The sequence below is a fragment of the Pholis gunnellus genome, assembly GCF_910591455.1.
Source record: "Pholis gunnellus genome assembly, chromosome: 24".
NCBI lineage: Eukaryota > Metazoa > Chordata > Actinopteri > Perciformes > Pholidae > Pholis > Pholis gunnellus.
The window spans coordinates 3,469,733-3,488,032 of record NC_136551.1 but is presented as its reverse complement, the minus strand read 5'-3'; the positions used below and the strand labels follow the sequence as shown (position 1 = coordinate 3,488,032).

The 18,300-nt window shown below is 40.7% G+C and overlaps 3 protein-coding genes and 1 long non-coding RNA gene across 6 annotated transcripts; 1 reads left to right on the top strand and 3 right to left on the bottom strand.

Annotated features, from left to right (window-relative positions):
- The first annotated feature begins 237 nt into the window (after window positions 1-237).
- On the top strand, window positions 238-17,053 carry LOC306715469. Of its 3 annotated transcripts, none has more exons than XR_013767677.1 (7): window positions 238-648; window positions 8,604-8,668; window positions 12,903-13,076; window positions 14,312-14,396; window positions 14,774-14,950; window positions 15,476-15,533; window positions 16,945-17,053. It is a non-coding gene; the product is annotated as an uncharacterized lncRNA (long non-coding RNA). The 3 variants fall into 3 exon arrangements; XR_013767678.1 differs by lacking the exon at window positions 8,604-8,668 and adding an exon at window positions 4,609-4,673; XR_013767676.1 differs by lacking the exon at window positions 8,604-8,668.
- On the bottom strand, window positions 635-1,772 carry LOC306715463 (trace amine-associated receptor 13c-like; the record flags this gene model as incomplete). Its single annotated transcript, XM_079185848.1, has 1 exon — window positions 635-1,772. One exon carries the CDS (start codon window positions 1,770-1,772, stop codon window positions 789-791), a length of 984 nt encoding a protein of 327 aa, XP_079041974.1. The 3' UTR covers window positions 635-788.
- On the bottom strand, window positions 4,255-5,769 carry LOC306715236 (trace amine-associated receptor 13c-like; the record flags this gene model as incomplete). Its single annotated transcript, XM_079185550.1, has 1 exon — window positions 4,255-5,769. One exon carries the CDS (start codon window positions 5,767-5,769, stop codon window positions 4,786-4,788), a length of 984 nt encoding a protein of 327 aa, XP_079041676.1. The 3' UTR covers window positions 4,255-4,785.
- Window positions 8,236-11,998, bottom strand: LOC306715235 (trace amine-associated receptor 13c-like; the record flags this gene model as incomplete). Its single annotated transcript, XM_079185549.1, has 3 exons — window positions 8,236-9,760; window positions 11,146-11,619; window positions 11,706-11,998. The coding sequence occupies 3 exons, from the start codon at window positions 11,996-11,998 to the stop codon at window positions 8,785-8,787; spliced, it is 1,743 nt and encodes a 580-aa protein (XP_079041675.1). The 3' UTR covers window positions 8,236-8,784.
- Window positions 17,054-18,300: the final 1,247 nt, after the last annotated feature.

The following is an 18,300-nucleotide window of genomic DNA, read 5'->3' as shown; positions in this document are numbered from 1 at the left end:
TTAATTTTCTCTCTCTCTCTCTCTCTATATATATATATATATATATATATATATATATATATATATATATATATATATATATATATTACTTTATTTAAATGTAATGTAATAACCCTTTTCTCAAACATTATGATTTGCAGACTTTGTTCACAGACCACAGCTTTACACTTACATCTATGGATGAATAACACACAAAAGTATAGTTCTGTATTTGACTTTTATTATTGCAATGTCAGTTTTTGCATGGCAGTAATTTACACGTTAAACAGAACTACAGCATGGCAGAGATTTAAAAATGCAGACTTTTATTTGTTCACTTGCTACAGGAAATAAATCATGTCAGAATCAAAACCAGCACAGAGAAGCAGCCGTAAAGGTTTTGTTAGATCATACCAGACTCAACATCTTTAAGTGGAGATTATTCCCAGTTTAAAAAACACAACGGTCATGAGGAAGTAGAGGAACTTTGCAATAAAAGGGAAATCTTACCAACGTTTTAAGTCCTATATGATACAAAACATGATAGAAAATTCTTGTCACTTTATAATATTGCATTCATCTTATGTGTAATGATGTTTTTCAGCAGCGTGTGACAGAATAAGAAAGTACGCAGCTGAAGCCACTGTCTAGTGCATTGAGGACCACACAGTGAGTAATCAGACCACACACACACACACAGACACACACACACACACACACACACACATATGTATATACACACCCACACAGGTAATACAGACAGAATGTTTCATTGAAACTGAAAAGTGAACAAACACAGATCATTTAGTCTACAGGATCCTGTCCTGAGAGTGAGGCTGCAGTATTTTCAGTGTGATGATGAGTTTGATAGCTTTTCTAAACCAGGGGTAGAACAGAGCATAAATCAGAGGGTTCACACAGGAGTTAAGTAGCAAGATCGAAGAAACCGCTGCAAAGGATGACGCGCTAGTGGAAATGTCCTTGCCTGCTAGAGAGGGAAAGTAAAACGGGCAGAAGCACATTAGAAACACAGCTATCACAATCCCAAGAGTCCTGGCTGCCTTCCTCTCTGATCTTTTAGCGGTTGGAGCTAACGTAACAGTTGTAGCAGCAGTCTGCAACCGAATGACACGCTGCTGAGAAATGGCAACAATAAACACCCTCATATAGAGAACAACCATGACAGTACAGGGCCCAACAAAGGTGATAAAAAGGTCAACAGTTCCTGCGATGTGGCTGATGACCACCACACACTCCCCATGGCAGGAGTTGAACCTGTCCGGCTGCCCGAAGTGTCCCATCATAAGCCAGCCATTGAAGAGAAGAGAACAAGCCCAACATAAACAGATACATGTTTTAACTCTGTTCAGGGTGATCTTTGTGGCATAGAGCAGTGGGTTACAGATAGCAACATAACGGTCTACAGATATGAGCACCATGCTGCCCACAGAGGCAGAGACCACACAGAAAGAAACATAAGGAGTCAGAGCACACATCACCTCTCCCAGCAGCCAGCATGTCTCCACGTAGCGCAGGCTTTCGATGGGCATCACCAGCAGCCCCACCATCAGGTCAGACACGGCCAGAGACAGGAGCAGGGTGTTGGTCGGGGTGTGGAGCTGCCGGAAGTGTGAGATGGAGATGATGACGAACAAGTTGAGAGTCACGGTGAGCAGAGAGACGGAGGCCAGCAGGGTGTAGAGCAGAGCAGTCTCGGAGCGGGGTTTAGGCAGCCGCCTGCAGGAGGAGTTGAGGTTGGGAAAGCAGAGCAGAGAGCCCTCGGTGCTGTCCATCAGGGAGGAGAGAAGCAGGGATGAGATATTATACTCTCTACTAGACAGCTGATTTATCCTCCTAATCTCCCTCCCACTTTTACAATCAAAGAGATGATGTAACTTCTGTCCCCCTCATCATCATCTTAAAGGTCATTGACCCCTCTCTAGTTTATCTTTTCACACTTATCACACTTATTATAGTTTTTATAGTCATACATTGTGTGTCCACCGACCACTTTCAGATAAGACATAAGGTCCCATATTATAAAAAGTGAGATTATCTTTTTTTGTTTTATTATTATTATAAAGCAGCACCAAGTGCTGTATAAATACTGTGAAAGTCTGGAAACGCGACACAAATTGTGCTTTAAACGAGCTATTAGGTTTATACCCGGTTGCAGTGTGTGTGTGAATGACATCAGCTGACAGGAAGTAAACATGGACCCAAACTGCCGAGCAACTCCGCTGAAGACTGATGCTGAATTCAGGTGTATTCAAACAGACAGTTTGATAAAAACAAAGAGTTTTATGAACATTAAAGCATGTCAACATGTTCGAGTAGAAACCAAAAATACGAGAATGAACTTGGAAATGAGCACAATATGTCTCCTTTAAGCCGTCTAAAAAGACACAGCTAGAGTTAGAGGAGAAATTAATACCACTTTAAACGTTTAAACGAATAGAATTACCGGTTCTAAGATGCGGTGAAAGCGCCTCATCCTCTGGACCACCCAGGCCTCCTGCTGTGGTACAAACAGCACCACGGTGTTCATGGGTAAGCGGGAGGCCCATCGTTGCTGGACTGGAGTCGGCCACAGTCTGGGCACCGTCCGCTGGGAGTTCTGCAGAGACAGGAGACACATAGTGACGTACAAATCAGTTAATCTGCCCCAATTATACCCACATTTACCTCTAAGATCTCCTACTACTGCTTCTCATGTATGTTAATATTGTAAAATAGCTCTTTTACTATTTGGTGGTGGCTGCAAGAGGTTGAAAGTTATGATGTGGGACAAGATTATTATTATTTTTCCTTGAGCAAATGTTGCGGTTATGGATAATTGTAGAAAATGTTCTTAAATTATATTCAAGTTTCTGAGTTATATTTAGTGTCCAAGTGCTTGTTAAGGCTTCCGGTTAATGACGTCATCCCGTAAATGCGTGGCCGCAGTGCCGCAGGTGAAATGTTGTTAATTATCTTATCGATTACAAGGTCTAAAGTAGTACTAGTGCAGTAACGTTATAGATATATATATATATATATATATATATATATATATATATATATTTATTTAAATGGTTTGGATAGGATCGCAGTCTGTATTGATACAAATGCTCACATAGAAAGCTTAAATGTCAGGTGCTAGCGGTTGAAATAACTGGCTAACGTAAAGTGACTGTTCCAGCTAAAGCATAGGGCTAAAGTTAGCATGCAGCTAGTTAGCCAACCTTTAAACTTGCACAAAAAGACTGTTCGTGTCAAATAAACTGTGTCTTTACCTTAAAAACCGCACCGCCAGCCTGACACAATGTCCGTAACATGCTTTCAATAAAAGCAGTTAAATAATATACACGGTTACATAAAGGTTTAGGTGTTAAATCCAGACTGTCTCCATTGCTGTCAACAGCGTTAGCTTTAAATGTTACAGCACAACATCGCCCCCTATTGTCTCTGAGGACTGCACTGCAGCCGAGTATGTGAATATGATAATAAAACGATAGTGTGATTATGATAGTAAAACAATAGTGTGATTATGATAATAAAACAATAGTGTGATTATGATAATAAAACAATACTGTGATTATGATAATAAAACAATAGTGTGTAACCTTTGCCTCTTATAGTATTAAGGACAGGCTATAAGATGTATTTTTCTTATGTCTCCAACAACATAATTCAAAATAGTACAACATGCAACATGGTGTTATAATACTAATACTATTCTATTTCATTGTATATATTGTGCATTTTTATACTTAATATTGTTCTTTACTGTCATTTGTATTGCTTAAGTATATTTTTTGCTGTTGTAGTCAACAAATGTTCCCTTGCAGGATGAATAAAGTATTTATTATGAATTGGTAGATTTAGATGTAACTGTTACACTCAAGGCACTTCTTTTTTATGTCTTTACAGGTGTATTTTTTATTTTCCCTCTTTATATATATATATATATATATATATTACTATAACTTTTATTTAGGTGGCAAAATGGGACAACAATCTGCATTTCATCGTGCAACCCTGTTGTACAGTGATTAATACAATAACCTGTAATCTTGAAACGAGAATACATTTAAAGCACTGCTGTCTTAATACACATTTCAAAGAGATATATAGATCTATCATTTATATGTTGCCATTTTAAATGTAATGTAATAACCCTTTTCTCAAACATTATGATTTGCAGACTTTGTTCACAGACCACAGCTTTACACTTACATCTATGGATGAATAACACACAAAAGTATAGTTCTGTATTTGACTTTTATTATTGCAATGGCAGTTTTTGCATGGCAGTAATTTACATGTTAAACAGAACTACAGCATGGCAGAGATTTAAAAATGCAGACTTTTATTTGTTCACTTGCTACAGGAAATAAATCATGTCAGAATCAAAACCAGCACAGAGAAGCAGCCGTAAAGGTTTTGTTAGATCATACCAGACTCAACACCTTTAAGTGGAGATTATTCCCAGTTTAAAAAACACAACGGTCATGAGGATGTAGAGGAACTTTGCAATAAAAGGGAAATCTTACCAACGTTTTAAGTCCTATATGATACAAAACATGATAGAAAATTCTTGTCACTTTATAATATTGCATTCATCTTATGTGTAATCATGTTTTTCAGCAGCGTGTGAAAGAATAAGAAAGTACGCAGCTGAAGCCACTGTCTAGTGCATTGAGGACCACACAGTGAGTAATCAGACCACACACACACACACACATGTGTACACACACACACACAGGTGATACAGACAGAATGTTTCATTGAAACTGAAAAGTGAACAAACACAGATCATTTAGTCTACAGGATCCTGTCCTGAGAGTGAGGCTGCAGTATTTTCAGTGTGATGATGAGTTTGATAGCTTTTCTAAACCAGGGGTAGAACAGAGCATAAATCAGAGGGTTCAAACAGGAGTTAAGTAGCATGATCCAAATCAACACTGCAAAGTACGACGTGCTAGTGGAGGTGTCCTTGCCTGCTAGAGAGGGATAGTAATACGGGCAGAAGCACATTAGAAACACAGCTATCACAATCCCAAGAGTCCTGGCTGCCTTCCTCTCTGATCTTTTAGCGGTTGGAGCTAACGTAACAGTTGTAGCAGCAGTCTGCAACCGAATGACACGCTGCTGAGAAATGGCAACAATAAACACCCTCGTAGAGAGAACAACCATGACAGTACAGGGCCCAACAAAGGTGATAACAAGGTCAACAGTTCCTGCGATGTGGCTGATGACCACCACACACTCCCCATGGCAGGAGTTGAACCTGTCCGGCTGCCCTAAGTGTCCCATCATAAGCCAGCCATTGAAGAGAAGAGAACAAGCCCAACATATACAGATACATATTTTAACTCTGTTCAGGGTGATCTTTGTGGCATAGAGCAGTGGGTTACAGATAGCAACATAACGGTCTACAGATATGAGCACCATGCTGCCCACAGAGGCAGAGACCAGACAGTGAGAAACATAAGGAGTCAGAGCACACATCACCTCTCCCAGCAGCCAGCATGTCTCCACGTAGCGCAGGCCGACCATGGGCATCACCGGCAGCCCCACCATCAGGTCAGACACGGCCAGAGACAGGAGCAGGGTGTTGGTCGGGGTGTGGAGCTGCCGGAAGTGTGAGATGGAGATGATGACGAACAAGTTGAGAGTCACGGTGAGCAGAGAGACGGAGGCCAGCAGGGTGGAGAGCAGAGCAGTCTCGGAGCGGGGTTTAGGCAGCCGCCTGCAGGAGGAGTTGAGGTTGGGAAAGCAGAGCAGAGAGCCATCGGTGCTGTCCATCAGGGAGGAGAGAAGCAGGGATGAGATATTATACTCTCTACTAGACAGCTGATTTATCCTCCTAATCTCCCTCCCACTTTTACAATCAAAGAGATGATGTAACTTCTGTCCCCCTCATCATCATCGTAAAGGTCATTGACCCCTCTCTAGTTTATCTTTTCACACTCATCTTTAGTTTTTATACTCATACATTGTGTGTCCACCGACCACTTTCAGATAAGACATAAGGTCCCATATTATAAAAAGTGAGATTATCTTTTTTTGTTTTATTATTATTATAAAGCAGCACCAAGTGCTGTATAAATACTGTGAACGTCTGGAAACGCTACACAAATTGTGCCTTTAAACGAGCTATTAGGTTTATACCCGGTTGCAGTGTGTGTGTGAATGACATCAGCTGACAGGAAGTAAACATGGACCCAAACTGCCGAGCAACTCCGCTGAAGACAGATGCTGAATTCAGGTGTATTCAAACAGACAGTTTGATAAAAACAAAGTGTTTTATGAACATTAAAGCATGTCAACATGTTCTAGTAGAAACCCAAAATACGAGAATGAACTTGGAAATGAGCACAATATGTTGCCTTTAAGCCGTCTAAAAAGACACAGCTAGAGTTAGAGGATGAAATTAATACCACTTTAAACGTTTAAACGAATAGAATTACCGGCTCTAAGATGCGGTGAAAGCGCCCCATCCTCTGGACCACCCAGGCCTCCTGCTGTGGCACAAACAGCACCACGGTGTTCATGGGTAAGCGGGAGGCCCATCGTTGCTGGACTGGAGTCGGCCACAGTCTGGGCACCGTCCGCTGGGAGTTCTGCAGAGACAGGAGACACATAGTGACGTACAAATCAGTTAATCTGCACCATTTATACCCACATTTACCTCTAAGATCTCCTACTACTGCTTCTCATGTATGTTAATATTGTAAAATAGCTCTTTTACTATTTGGTGGTGGCTGCAAGAGGTTGAAAGTTATGATGTGGGACAAGATTATTATTATTTTTCTTGAGCAAATGTTGCGGTTATGGATAATTGTAGAAAATGTTCTTAAATTATATTCAAGTTTCTGGGTTATATTTAGTGTCCAAGTGCTTGTTAAGGCTTCCGGTTAATGACGTCATCCCGTAAATGCGTGGCCTCTAAGTGCCGCAGGTGAAATGTTATGTTAATTATCTTATCGATTACAAGGTCTAAAGTAGTACTAGTGCAGTAACGTTATAGATATATATATATTTAAATGGTTTGGATAGGATCGCAGTCTGTATTGATACAAATGCTCACATAGAAAGCTTAAATGTCAGGTGCTAGCGGTTGAAATAACTGGCTAACGTAAAGTGACTGTTCCAGCTAAAGCATAGGGCTAAAGTTTGCATGCAGCTAGTTATCATGCAGCTAGTTAGCATGCAGCTAGTTAGCCAACCTTTCAAGAAGCACAAAAAGACTGTTCGTGTCAAATAAACTGTGTCTTTACCTTTAAAACCGCACCACCAGCCTGACACAATGTCCGTAACATGCTTTCAATAAAAGCAGTTAAATAATATGGTTACATAAAGGTTAAGGTTAAGATCCAGACTGTCTCCATTGCTGTCAACAGCGTTAGCATTAAATGTTACAGCACAACATCGCCACCTATTGTCTCTGAGGACTGCACTGCAGCTGAGTATGTAATTATGATAATAAAACAATAGTGTGATTATGATAATAAAACAATAGTGTGATTATGACAAAACAATAGTGTGATTATGATAGTAAAACAATAGTGTGATTATGATAGTAAAACAATAGTGTGTAACCTTTGCCTCTTATAGTATTAAGGACAGGCTATAAGATGTGTTTTTCTTGTTACGTCTCCAACAACATAATTCAAAATAGTACAACATGCAACATGGTATTATAATACTAATACTATTCTATTTCATTGTATATATTGTACATTTTGATACTTAATATTGTTCTTTACTGTCATTTGTATTGCTTAAGTATATTTTTTGCTGCTGTAGTCAACAAATGTCCCCTTGCAGGATGAATAAAGTATCTATTTATTTATTATGAATTGGTAGATTTAGATGTAACTGTTACACTCAAGGCACTTCTTTTTTATGTCTTTACAGGTCTATTTTTTATTTTCTCTATCTATCTATCTATCTATCTATATATATATATTACTTAAACTTTTTGTTAGGTGGCAAAATAGGACAACAATGTGCATTTCATTGTGCAACCCTGTTGTACAGTGATTAATAAAATAACCTGTAATCTTGAAATGAGAATACATTTAACGCACTGCTGTCTTAATACATATTTCAAAGAGATATATAGATCTATCATTTATATGTTGCCATTTTAAATGAAATGTAGTGACTATTTTCTTAAACGTGATTTGCAGACTTTGTTCACAGACCACAGCTTTACACTTACATCTATGGATGAATAACACACAAAAGTATAGTTCTGTACTTGACTTTTATTATTGCAATGTCAGTTTTTGCATGGCAGTAATTTACACGTTAAACAGAACTACAGCATGGCAGAGATTTAAAAATGCAGACTTTTATTTGTTCACTTTCTACAAGAAATAAATCATGTCAGAATCAAAACCAGCACAGAGAAGCAGCCGTAAAGGTTTTGTTAGATCATACCAGACTCAACATCTTTAAGTGGAGATTATTCCCAGTTTAAAAAACCAAACGGTCATGAGGAAGTAGAGGTACTTTGCAATGAAAGGGAAATCTTACCAACGTTTTTAAGTCCTATATGATACAAAACACGATAGAAAATTTGTGTCACTTTATAATATTGCATTCATCTTATGTGTAATGATGTTTTTCAGCAGCGTGTGACAGAATAAGAAAGTACGCAGCTGAAGCCACTGTGTAGTGCATTGAGGACCACACAGTGAGTAATCATACCCCACACACACACACACACACACGTATATACACACCCACACAGGTAATACAGACATAATGTTTCATTGAAACTGAAACGTGAACAAACACAGATCATTTAGTCTACAGGATCCTGTCCTGAGAGTGAGGCTGCAGTATTTTCAGTGTGATGACGAGTTTGATAGCTTTTCTAAACCAGGGGTAGAACAGAGCATAAATCAGAGGGTTCAAACAGGAGTTAAGTAGCAAGATCCAAAACAATGCTGCAAAGTACGACGTGCTAGTGGAGGTGTCCTTGCCTGCTAGAGAGGGAAAGTAAAGCGGGCAGAAGCACATTAGAAACACAGCTATCACAATCCCAAGAGTCCTGGCTGCCTTCCTCTCTGATCTTTTAGCGGTTGGAGCTAACGTAACAGTTGTAGCAGCAGTCTGCAACCGAATGACACGCTGCTGAGAAATGGCAACAATAAACACCCTCGTAGAGAGAACAACCATGACAGTACAGGGCCCAACAAAGGTGATAAAAAGGTCAACAGTTCCTGCGATGTGGCTGATGACCACCACACACTCCCCATGGCAGGAGTTGAACCTGTCCGGCTGCTCAAAGTGTCCCATCATAAACCAGCCGTTGTGGAGAAGAGAAGAAGCCCAACATATACAGATACATGTTTTAACTCTGTTCAGGGTGATCTTTGTGGCATAGAGCAGTGGGTTACAGATAGCAACATAACGGTCTACAGATATGAGCACCATGCTGCCCAGAGAGGCAGAGACCAGACAGAAAGAAACATAAAGAGTCAGAGCACACATCACCTCTCCCAGCAGCCAGCATGTCTCCACGTAGCGCAGGCCTTCCATGGGCATCACCAGCAGCCCCACCATCAGGTCAGACATGGCCAGAGACAGGAGCAGGGTGTTGGTCGGGGTGTTGAGCTGCCGGAAGTGTGAGATGGAGATGATGACGAGCAGGTTGAGAGTCACGGTGAGCAGAGAGACGGAGGCCAGCATGGTGGAGAGCAGAGCAGTCTCGGAGCGGGGTTTAGGCAGCCGCCTGCAGGAGGAGTTGAGGTTGGGAAAGCAGAGCAGAGAGCCATCGGTGCTGTCCATCAGGGAGGAGAGAAGCAGGGATGAGATATTATACTCTCTACTAGACAGCTGATTTATCCTCCGAATCTCCCTCCCACTTTTACAATCAAAGAGATGATGTAACTTCTGTCCCCCTCATCATCATCTTAAAGGTCATTGACCCCTCTCTAGTTTATCTTTTTAGTTTATCTTTAGTTTTTATACTCATACATTGTGTGTTCACCGACCACTTTCAGATAAGACATAAGGTCCCATATTATAAAAAGTGAGATTTTCATGTTTTTTTTGTTATAAAGCAGAACCAAGTGCTGTATAAATACTGTGAAAGTCTGGAAACGCGACACAAATTGTACTTTAAACGAGCTATTAGGTTTATACCCGGTTGCAGTGTGTGTGAGAATGACATCAGCTGACAGGAAGTAAACATGGACCCAAACTGCCGAGCAATTCCGCTGAAGACAGATGCTGAATTCAGGTGTATTCAAACATCTTTTCTATCTTTTCACACTTATCTTTAGTTTTTTTTAACTCCTATATTCTGTGTCCACCTACCACTTTCAGATAAGACACTTGAAGGTCCCATATTGTAAAAAGTGAGATTTGTATGTCTCTTTTTGTTTTATTATTATAAAGCAGCACCAAGTGCTGTATAAGTACTGTGAAATTCTCAAAACGCTTCACAAATTGTGCCTTTAAACGAGCTAGTTGGTTTATACCCGGTTGCAGTGTATGTGAATGACATCAGCTGACAGGAAGTAAACATGGACCCAAACTGCCTCGCAATTCCATTGAAGACAAATGGTAAGATAAGATGATAGACTTTATTGTCCCGAAGGAAATTTGTCTTGGACACATATAGTATAAAAAATAAAAAAATAACACAGTACATACATATACAGTACATGCACAGCAAATAAATTGCACACTGCCCATCGTACGGTACACCTGTAGTCATCGTAATAGTGTACATAATATGTACAGTAAGAGTAGAGCAGCTTCATCAACACAGAATCATCATAGAAAGTACATGTGTCCAGTTAAGATAAGAATCAGCGTTACAGGGGTTAGGCTCTGGCTAGCTTGCCATTTAGGGCTTTGATGGACAGGGGGACAAAGGAGTTGTTACAACCGGAGCGGGGAAAGCAGGGGAGTATATAAATGTGGGGTGATGAGAAGATTGGAGGCAGCTGGGTGGACCAGGCAGGTGAGTAGGATGAGTGCAATCAGGGGAAACACACACACACAGATAGACACGATGAAACTAACGGGATGTTACAGTACCCCCCCCCCCCCCCCCTTCTAGAGCCGGCTCCAGACGGCCCAGGTTGATCTGGGTGGTGCTTGTATACATCCCTGATGAGGGAATGGTCCATAATGTTCTTGGGGGAGACCCAGCACCTCTCCTCTGGTCCGTATCCCACCCAGTCGACTAGGAACTGGCGACCTCGACCTCTGGGGCGAACTGCCAGCAACCGTTTGACGGTGAAGACTGGGCCGCTGGATGGGGGTGGAGGGGGTTTGGAGGTGGGAACCAGTGGGCTGGTCCTTACTGGCTTAACCTTGGAGACATGGAAGGTAGGATGGACCTTCATGGTCCTGGGAAGTTGTAACTGGACCGCCGTGGGGTTAATTACCTTGGAGATGGGGAAGGGACCGCTGAATCTCAGGGCCAGTTCGCGAGACTCCACACGGAGGGGAAGGTCCTTGGTGGACAGCCAGACCCTCTGTCCCACCCGGTAGCGAGGTGCTGGGGTGTTGTCCTCTTGTAATGGCCGGACGTCTGAAGTATTACCGCTCGCGCCCTCCTCCAGGTAAGGTGACATCGACGCACCAGCGCCTGTGCGGATGGGACCGTAAACTCTCCCTCGAGGTCTGGAAACAGGGGGGGTAGGTACCCGTAGACACACTGGAAGGGGAAGAGACCTGTGGCAGAGACAGGAAGAGAATTATGTGAGTACTCCACCCAGTTCAGTTGTCGGCTCCATGAGGTGGGACTCTGAGAGGCCATACAACAGAGCCCCGTCTCCATCTCCTGATTGTAACGCTCCGTCTGACCGTTGGACTGGGGGTGGAACCCGAAAGAGAGGCTGGCTGTAGCCCCAAGTTGTCTGCAGAACTCCTTCCAGAAGTCGGCCGAGAACCGGGGCCCTCGGTCGGAGACCACATCCTGTGGCAGACCGTGAAGGCGAAAGACCTGGGAGAGCATAATCTCTGCTGTCTCCTTGGCAGAGAGATGCCTTCTGGTCTTCATTTACCCTGCCGAGGACGTCAGGCCCGGGGAGATGGATATGTGGCATCACACGGGGCCAGGTGGTAGATGGGTGCTACTTCCCTTTTAAGGAGCAGCAGCCACACTACAAGATGGCCGCCGAGGCAACAACTCCGTCTACCAGAAGGTCTCACCACTCACCCAGGTGTAGGTGTTTAGGCCATCTGATTGAGGCCGGACTTAAGGGCTGCAGGAGGACAGGACAGGACAGGACATTTGTTTGTTTGTTTTGGCTTTTTTGATGAAGAGACTTCCCTGAGTTGCCGAGCAGAATAACAATTAAACGTGACCTTATTCTGAAAACCTTTGATTTTTGTTAGTTCCCTTGCACCACCTAGCCTGCCCTAGTGACCTCTCATGACGTTACAGTGTATGCCCAGGTATCTGTAAGAGTCAACCGGTGCTATGTTCCGGTCATGGATAACCACTGGTGAGTGGTCTCCAATGTCTTTGGGGTCGAATACCATCTCCTCTGTTTTCTTGACGTTGAGGATGAGGTTTGTCGCACCACTGAACAAAGTTCTGAATCTCATGTTTGTATACAGCTGCATCTGATGTGTCAGACATGAGACCCAGGTGAATTCAGGTGTATTCAAACAGACAGTATGATAAAAACAAAGTTTTATGAACATTAAAGCATCTAGTAGAAACCCTAAAGTAGAAGCTAAAGTATCGTTTTTGTAATAATAATGATGTGTTGAGTGTATTATGAGTATCTGTTTGAACCTTGGCTACACACACCTGACACCATTTCCTGAAAATCTGTGTTTCAAGAGTGCAAACACTTCCACATGTATTTGTCTTAACCCTTCTTTTGGTCGAACTCGTGTGCCTTGTTTTTAAAATAGTGTTGAATGACTTTAAAAGCCTTTTTACACCCTCACAGCTCCAGATGAGGAGCCATAGAAGGAGCCAGACTCCTCAGCCCAGAGGAGGTCACAGTGCTGATTGTTCCGGCCTTCTGGCTTCATCGTTCATCACGGCGGCCCGAGCTCTACATCCCTCTTTGAAGGCCGAGGACCATCAAACCACCACGTTCTACTACATCTGGGATCAAAAGGTCATGTCCATCATATTCAGAACATCTGTCAACTATACAGGATCAAAAAATAACATCTACTCATACACAGTCGTATAGTTTCATACACTTAGTAAGTATACTATGTATTATACACATTTAGTTCTGGATGTAATTCTGTCCTAATGATCAGAGTCCATCTTTTAGGTGACACATCCCATCCAGCTCGTTTAAACACAGAGTTTTCTACAGTTAGACTTCAGTCTAAAGCAAAGTGAACTGCCATAAAAGTTTATTAATCCACCGGCATGAATGGAGAATGGATGACTGCTCTTTTTTTTTTTTTCATGATGACACTAGTTTTTGACTTTCAAAACTTTTTGAGACATGAACAGAGTCCACTTGACTTGTTTACCTGTTGTCATTCCTACGGATTGTTTTTTTAACACCTCAGATTGGCCTGGTGCCTCTGTGGTTTAGATGTGTCACTTTAAAGAGTCATTGTGAAGGAGGCGAGCTCTGCTAATGAGGTGCCTCTCTCGGACAGTAATCAGTGCTTGTTTTTGCTGCTGGGTGAGAAGCTATAATTGGATCTCAGAGGTATTACACTGTGTTTGTGTTCGTGGTAGACTTTTCATCACATTAGCACATTATTAGGTAATCAAGGTGGCCAATTATGTCAAATGGACAAAAGAATAATTATGATTTATCAATTATAGATAACGCCAAAAACAATTTGTTCAATTTGACCCTGTTTTATAGATTAGAGTTGTTTTCCTCAAATTTGATTAGAAAGACATTTGTTGAAGCACCAAATCCACATTTGCAGAGCTGAAAACAAGACGATTGAGATACTGAAAGAAATATTGTTTTGTATATGGAGTTTGTAATGTTCTGTAAGCACATGTACACCTCTAAATGCTTTACATCATAACATATATTATTATATCTAATGAACTATATACTTTACTCTAAATCTTCCAAAACAAGCGGGTTAGTGATTGAGTGAGAAGCTTGCAGCACTACGTGGCTATTTTGCTGTTCAGAACCTGCAGTGAAGCTGAATGTTCTGTTCGCTCAAGTGATTCATTAAATGTTAGTTTTAGAGTTTTAGAGTCGCTGTCAGAGAGGCTCGGTGCTGTAGTGATCAGATCTCCCTCTGTTGGGTTTTCAAGTTTAGAGACAAAACAATGAAAATAAGTATTAGTTGCAGCTCTAATATTATAATCATGTATTTCATGCATTTGCTGACGACCTTTTTGTTAACTGGGTTACAGTGCAGCTCCATGCGGTGGACGGCCCCATCACCTGTATACTCAGGAACACCAAGAGCCACTCATGGTGAAACAGCAACAGAGAAATGTATGTTTTTGCAAATATTTCATTGTTTTCCTCCAAAACACATACTGACTAGCATGCACACTATTACAATTACTTAGAAAGTGGCTTCAGGAAATGGACAGGCATATGGGGACATCTACCTAATCTATTTTCATATATATATATATATATATATATATATATAACATTTATCTCAATCATTGGGCAGTCCAGTAACTGATTAAGTACCTTCTGTGAATGAGGTGTGGACCTGGAAACACTCATATGCATGTGATTCTGACAGAAATTGGACCGTACACAACCACATCCATGAGTATCACTATCAAAATGAATGGTGAGGGACATGTTAATAGATCTTAGATGATCGGACAATAATGTTTCAATGAATGACTCCCCAGGACCCCCGTCCTGTGCTGGTTCTCGCCGAGGCTCGACTTCGCTCAGGTTGACGAACTGACCAGTAGACGAATCCAAGATGGCTGACAACGACCCGACGGGTTACTTCTCGCTTAATTGTGATTCACAAAGACAAATGGAGGACCGGAGGAAAAGGGAGACTCGTGCGAACGTTACTTGTGAGTTACGATATCAATCAGGGGCTGAACGGCCACAACAACAACAACAACAACAACAACAGACTATGCCAGAAAAATGTAACAACAATACTATGATAGGCCTACAAAATTCCATTAAAATGTCATAATATAGTATCATAAAAGAAATTCAAAATAAAGTCATAACAAATATCATTAAACATGTTGCATGCCATAACAACTTTCATTAATAATTCATGTCATACAAAGACACATTGTATGTCATAAAGTCATGAAGAAGACATAATATAGTATATTATATAAACTCTTAAAAACATCATAGTATGTCATAAAAAAGTAAGTTTAGTCATTAAAGCACATGACGTCATAGTATAGTGTCATATTGTTCATAAAAACATCATAGCATAGGATGTCATCAAACTTTAATTAAACAAATCAAAGAAGTCAGTATGTCATGAAATATGTCATAAAGAGTGTATTTAAGAATGTTGAATCAGAGACTTCATATGTTTTGTAAACGTGTTAAATTCCCTGTTTTCTGTCCAGAAGGCTGAATGACCAAGAAGAGCCTGCAGGAGACCACAACTGGTGGAAGAAACATTTGGTAATTATCAAATCAACTAGTAGTAGTACTTGTTGTATTTGTTGTTGTTATCGTATGTTGTAGTATACCTTAAATACATTTATAATACAGTGTAATAAAAAAAGTCATGGAAAAATGTTCCAGTATATAATATGCTATAAAGATATAAAAAAAGACACAATATCGTATCACAAAAAAGTAATAGTATCATCAAGTCATCACAAATGTCACATTATAGTATGCCATAAAAAGTCATAAAACATAGTATTATATGCTATAAATATATTCATAAAGATGTGATGCCATTAGAAATCTTAATTTTGTGTTGTAAATTGAGTACAACTGCATATTTGGCTAACACTTGTAGCATACTAGCTAGCTGTGTAACGTACCGTAATGTATATAAAAGAAGTCATATTCTAGTATGCTATAAAGACATTAAAATACGTATATTATGCCATAGAAAACTTCATATCATAGTGTCATAAAATGAATTGTCATAGTTTAATGTACCATGAAAAATCTTGAAAAAGTCGCATCATAAAGATAATATTACCTAAAGAATGAATAACATATCATAAAATACTATGAATATTTCAAAATATAGAATACCAAAACATGTCAAAAAGACATCATAGTATAGTTGGCCATAAAACATCCTTGATTTAGTTTAATAAAAAATCCTTATGAATAGTATAAATAACATACAATGCTGGGTGAGAAGCTGTAATTGGATCTCTGAGGTATTACACTGTTTGTTTACATAGTTTCATGTGTTTGTGTTCATGGTGGAAGTTACATCACATGAAACAGTAATTAGGTATGTTTGTAATGTTCGGTAAGCACATGTACACCTCTAACTGCTTTACATCATAACCTATATTATTATATCTAATGTATTATTTACTTTACTCTACTTTTCTTTTACACAATTAAACGTTTTCATTTGAAGCCCGATTCTTCCTGTTAGATCTTCCAAAACAGCTCGTTAGCGCAAGTGTTGCATGACAATGTTAGTTTTAGAGATCGTTTGTAAACTGTCGTTATGGTAGTATGCCTTAAATATATTCATAATACAGTGTCATAAAGAAAGTCATGGGAAACTGTGACGGTATGTATAATATGCTATAAAGATATAAAAAAGATGCACTATAGTGTCACAAAAACGTGATAGTATCATCAAGTACTGTCACAGTATAGTCTTCCATAAAAAAAAGATATATAGTACGTCATGAAAATATGATACAAATATTAATAACATGGTATGCCATAAAAGATATATTATAAAGTGTCATCATAAGATATGTAGTATAGCCTACCATAGAGGAGTCAAAGAATGTCATGAAACCGTTGTATTTATTGTTGCAGTAGTAATAATAATACATGTATGTGATGTCATTTCTAATGTTGTCTTCTCTTCTTTTGTCCTCAGATGAGTGCAGACTTTCCAGACCAGACCTGAGGATCTGCTGCTGTGCGGTTATTCTGAGATCTAAAATGAGAGAGTGGGGGGTGGTTCAAAAGTTGAAAATTTGCTGTGCAGCTGACTATTCAATAAACAAAACTTCCATAACCCTCTCCGTTCACTTCTCTGAAAACCCGGGAGGAGACGGACGTCTCGACTCAACCGGGGTAGTGGACATTGACGTCCTCACACAGGTGAGGAGCGAACCCGGGAACCCCGGGATCCAAACCGGGAACTGTGTCACAACACCATCAAGTCACTCACGCTTTGAACTGTTCTCTTGGTATATTTGACTTCTTCCTTTGGCTGTTAGACCTCAAAAGCCACTGCACCACATAAGGATTGAACCCACAACCTCCTGTCTTCCAAGAAGTCATCCATCACCTCACGCTATCTGATCTGACACTCGTGTGTTTCATTGCATATTTGTCTCCTCTGTTTTGACTGGTTGACCTAAACATGTAACGCACTACTGAAGGTACAAACTCATAACCTCCAGTCACTCATAACCCAGCATCACTTGCGTCAAGTCGTACATCTTCATAGAATATTTAACTTCCTCATCTTTGCTGTTGGACTTTAAAATTCACCGCACCCCGGGATCGAGCCCACAACCTCCAGACTCCTGATCAGTCCTCTATCACCCTGAGCCATCGGATCTGACACGCTGACCTGCTGCAGCGTCACACTTTCTTCTGCAAAAATAAACTATCACTCTTCTCTATAAAGCTGCTTCAGCTTTGTTGTCAGTGTTTCACATTTGTGGAGGAAACAGACTGGACCTTCCTGAAACACAGTTAGGGTTTCATCCTTTCACCTCATGTTGTCACGCATCACTCGTGTCGGAACTTTCACTCAAAAATCTCTGCACCTCACAAGGAGCGAGCTCATGAACTCAGGTCTTCTGAGCAGTCTGCTAACTGACTGAGCTGTTTGGTCACACCGCCTTCACTCAGCTCTGAAACACAGAAAACCTCTGAAAAAAAACTAACATTTAAGCTACTTTCCAACAATGAGAGATTGTTCTGCACATTTACAAATAAAACACCAGCTCACATTATGAGTCATCTTCAGTTGTGGTGTCTCTAATCGGTGGTGGAAACAGACCGGACCTTCCTGAACCAGAGTCTGGATTTGATCCCTTCTCCTCAGGGTGCCACGCGTCACTCACTGTCAGCTACTTATCTCGGTGAGCTATCCCTGAAGCTCGAGGCCCGTTCGTTCTGGGCTTTGTTCTCCACACTGCTGCTGTATGAGCTTCTTCAAATCAAACTTCCAGACCGCGAGTCGAGAACCGGGCAGCATGAGAAAACCAGGAATCCT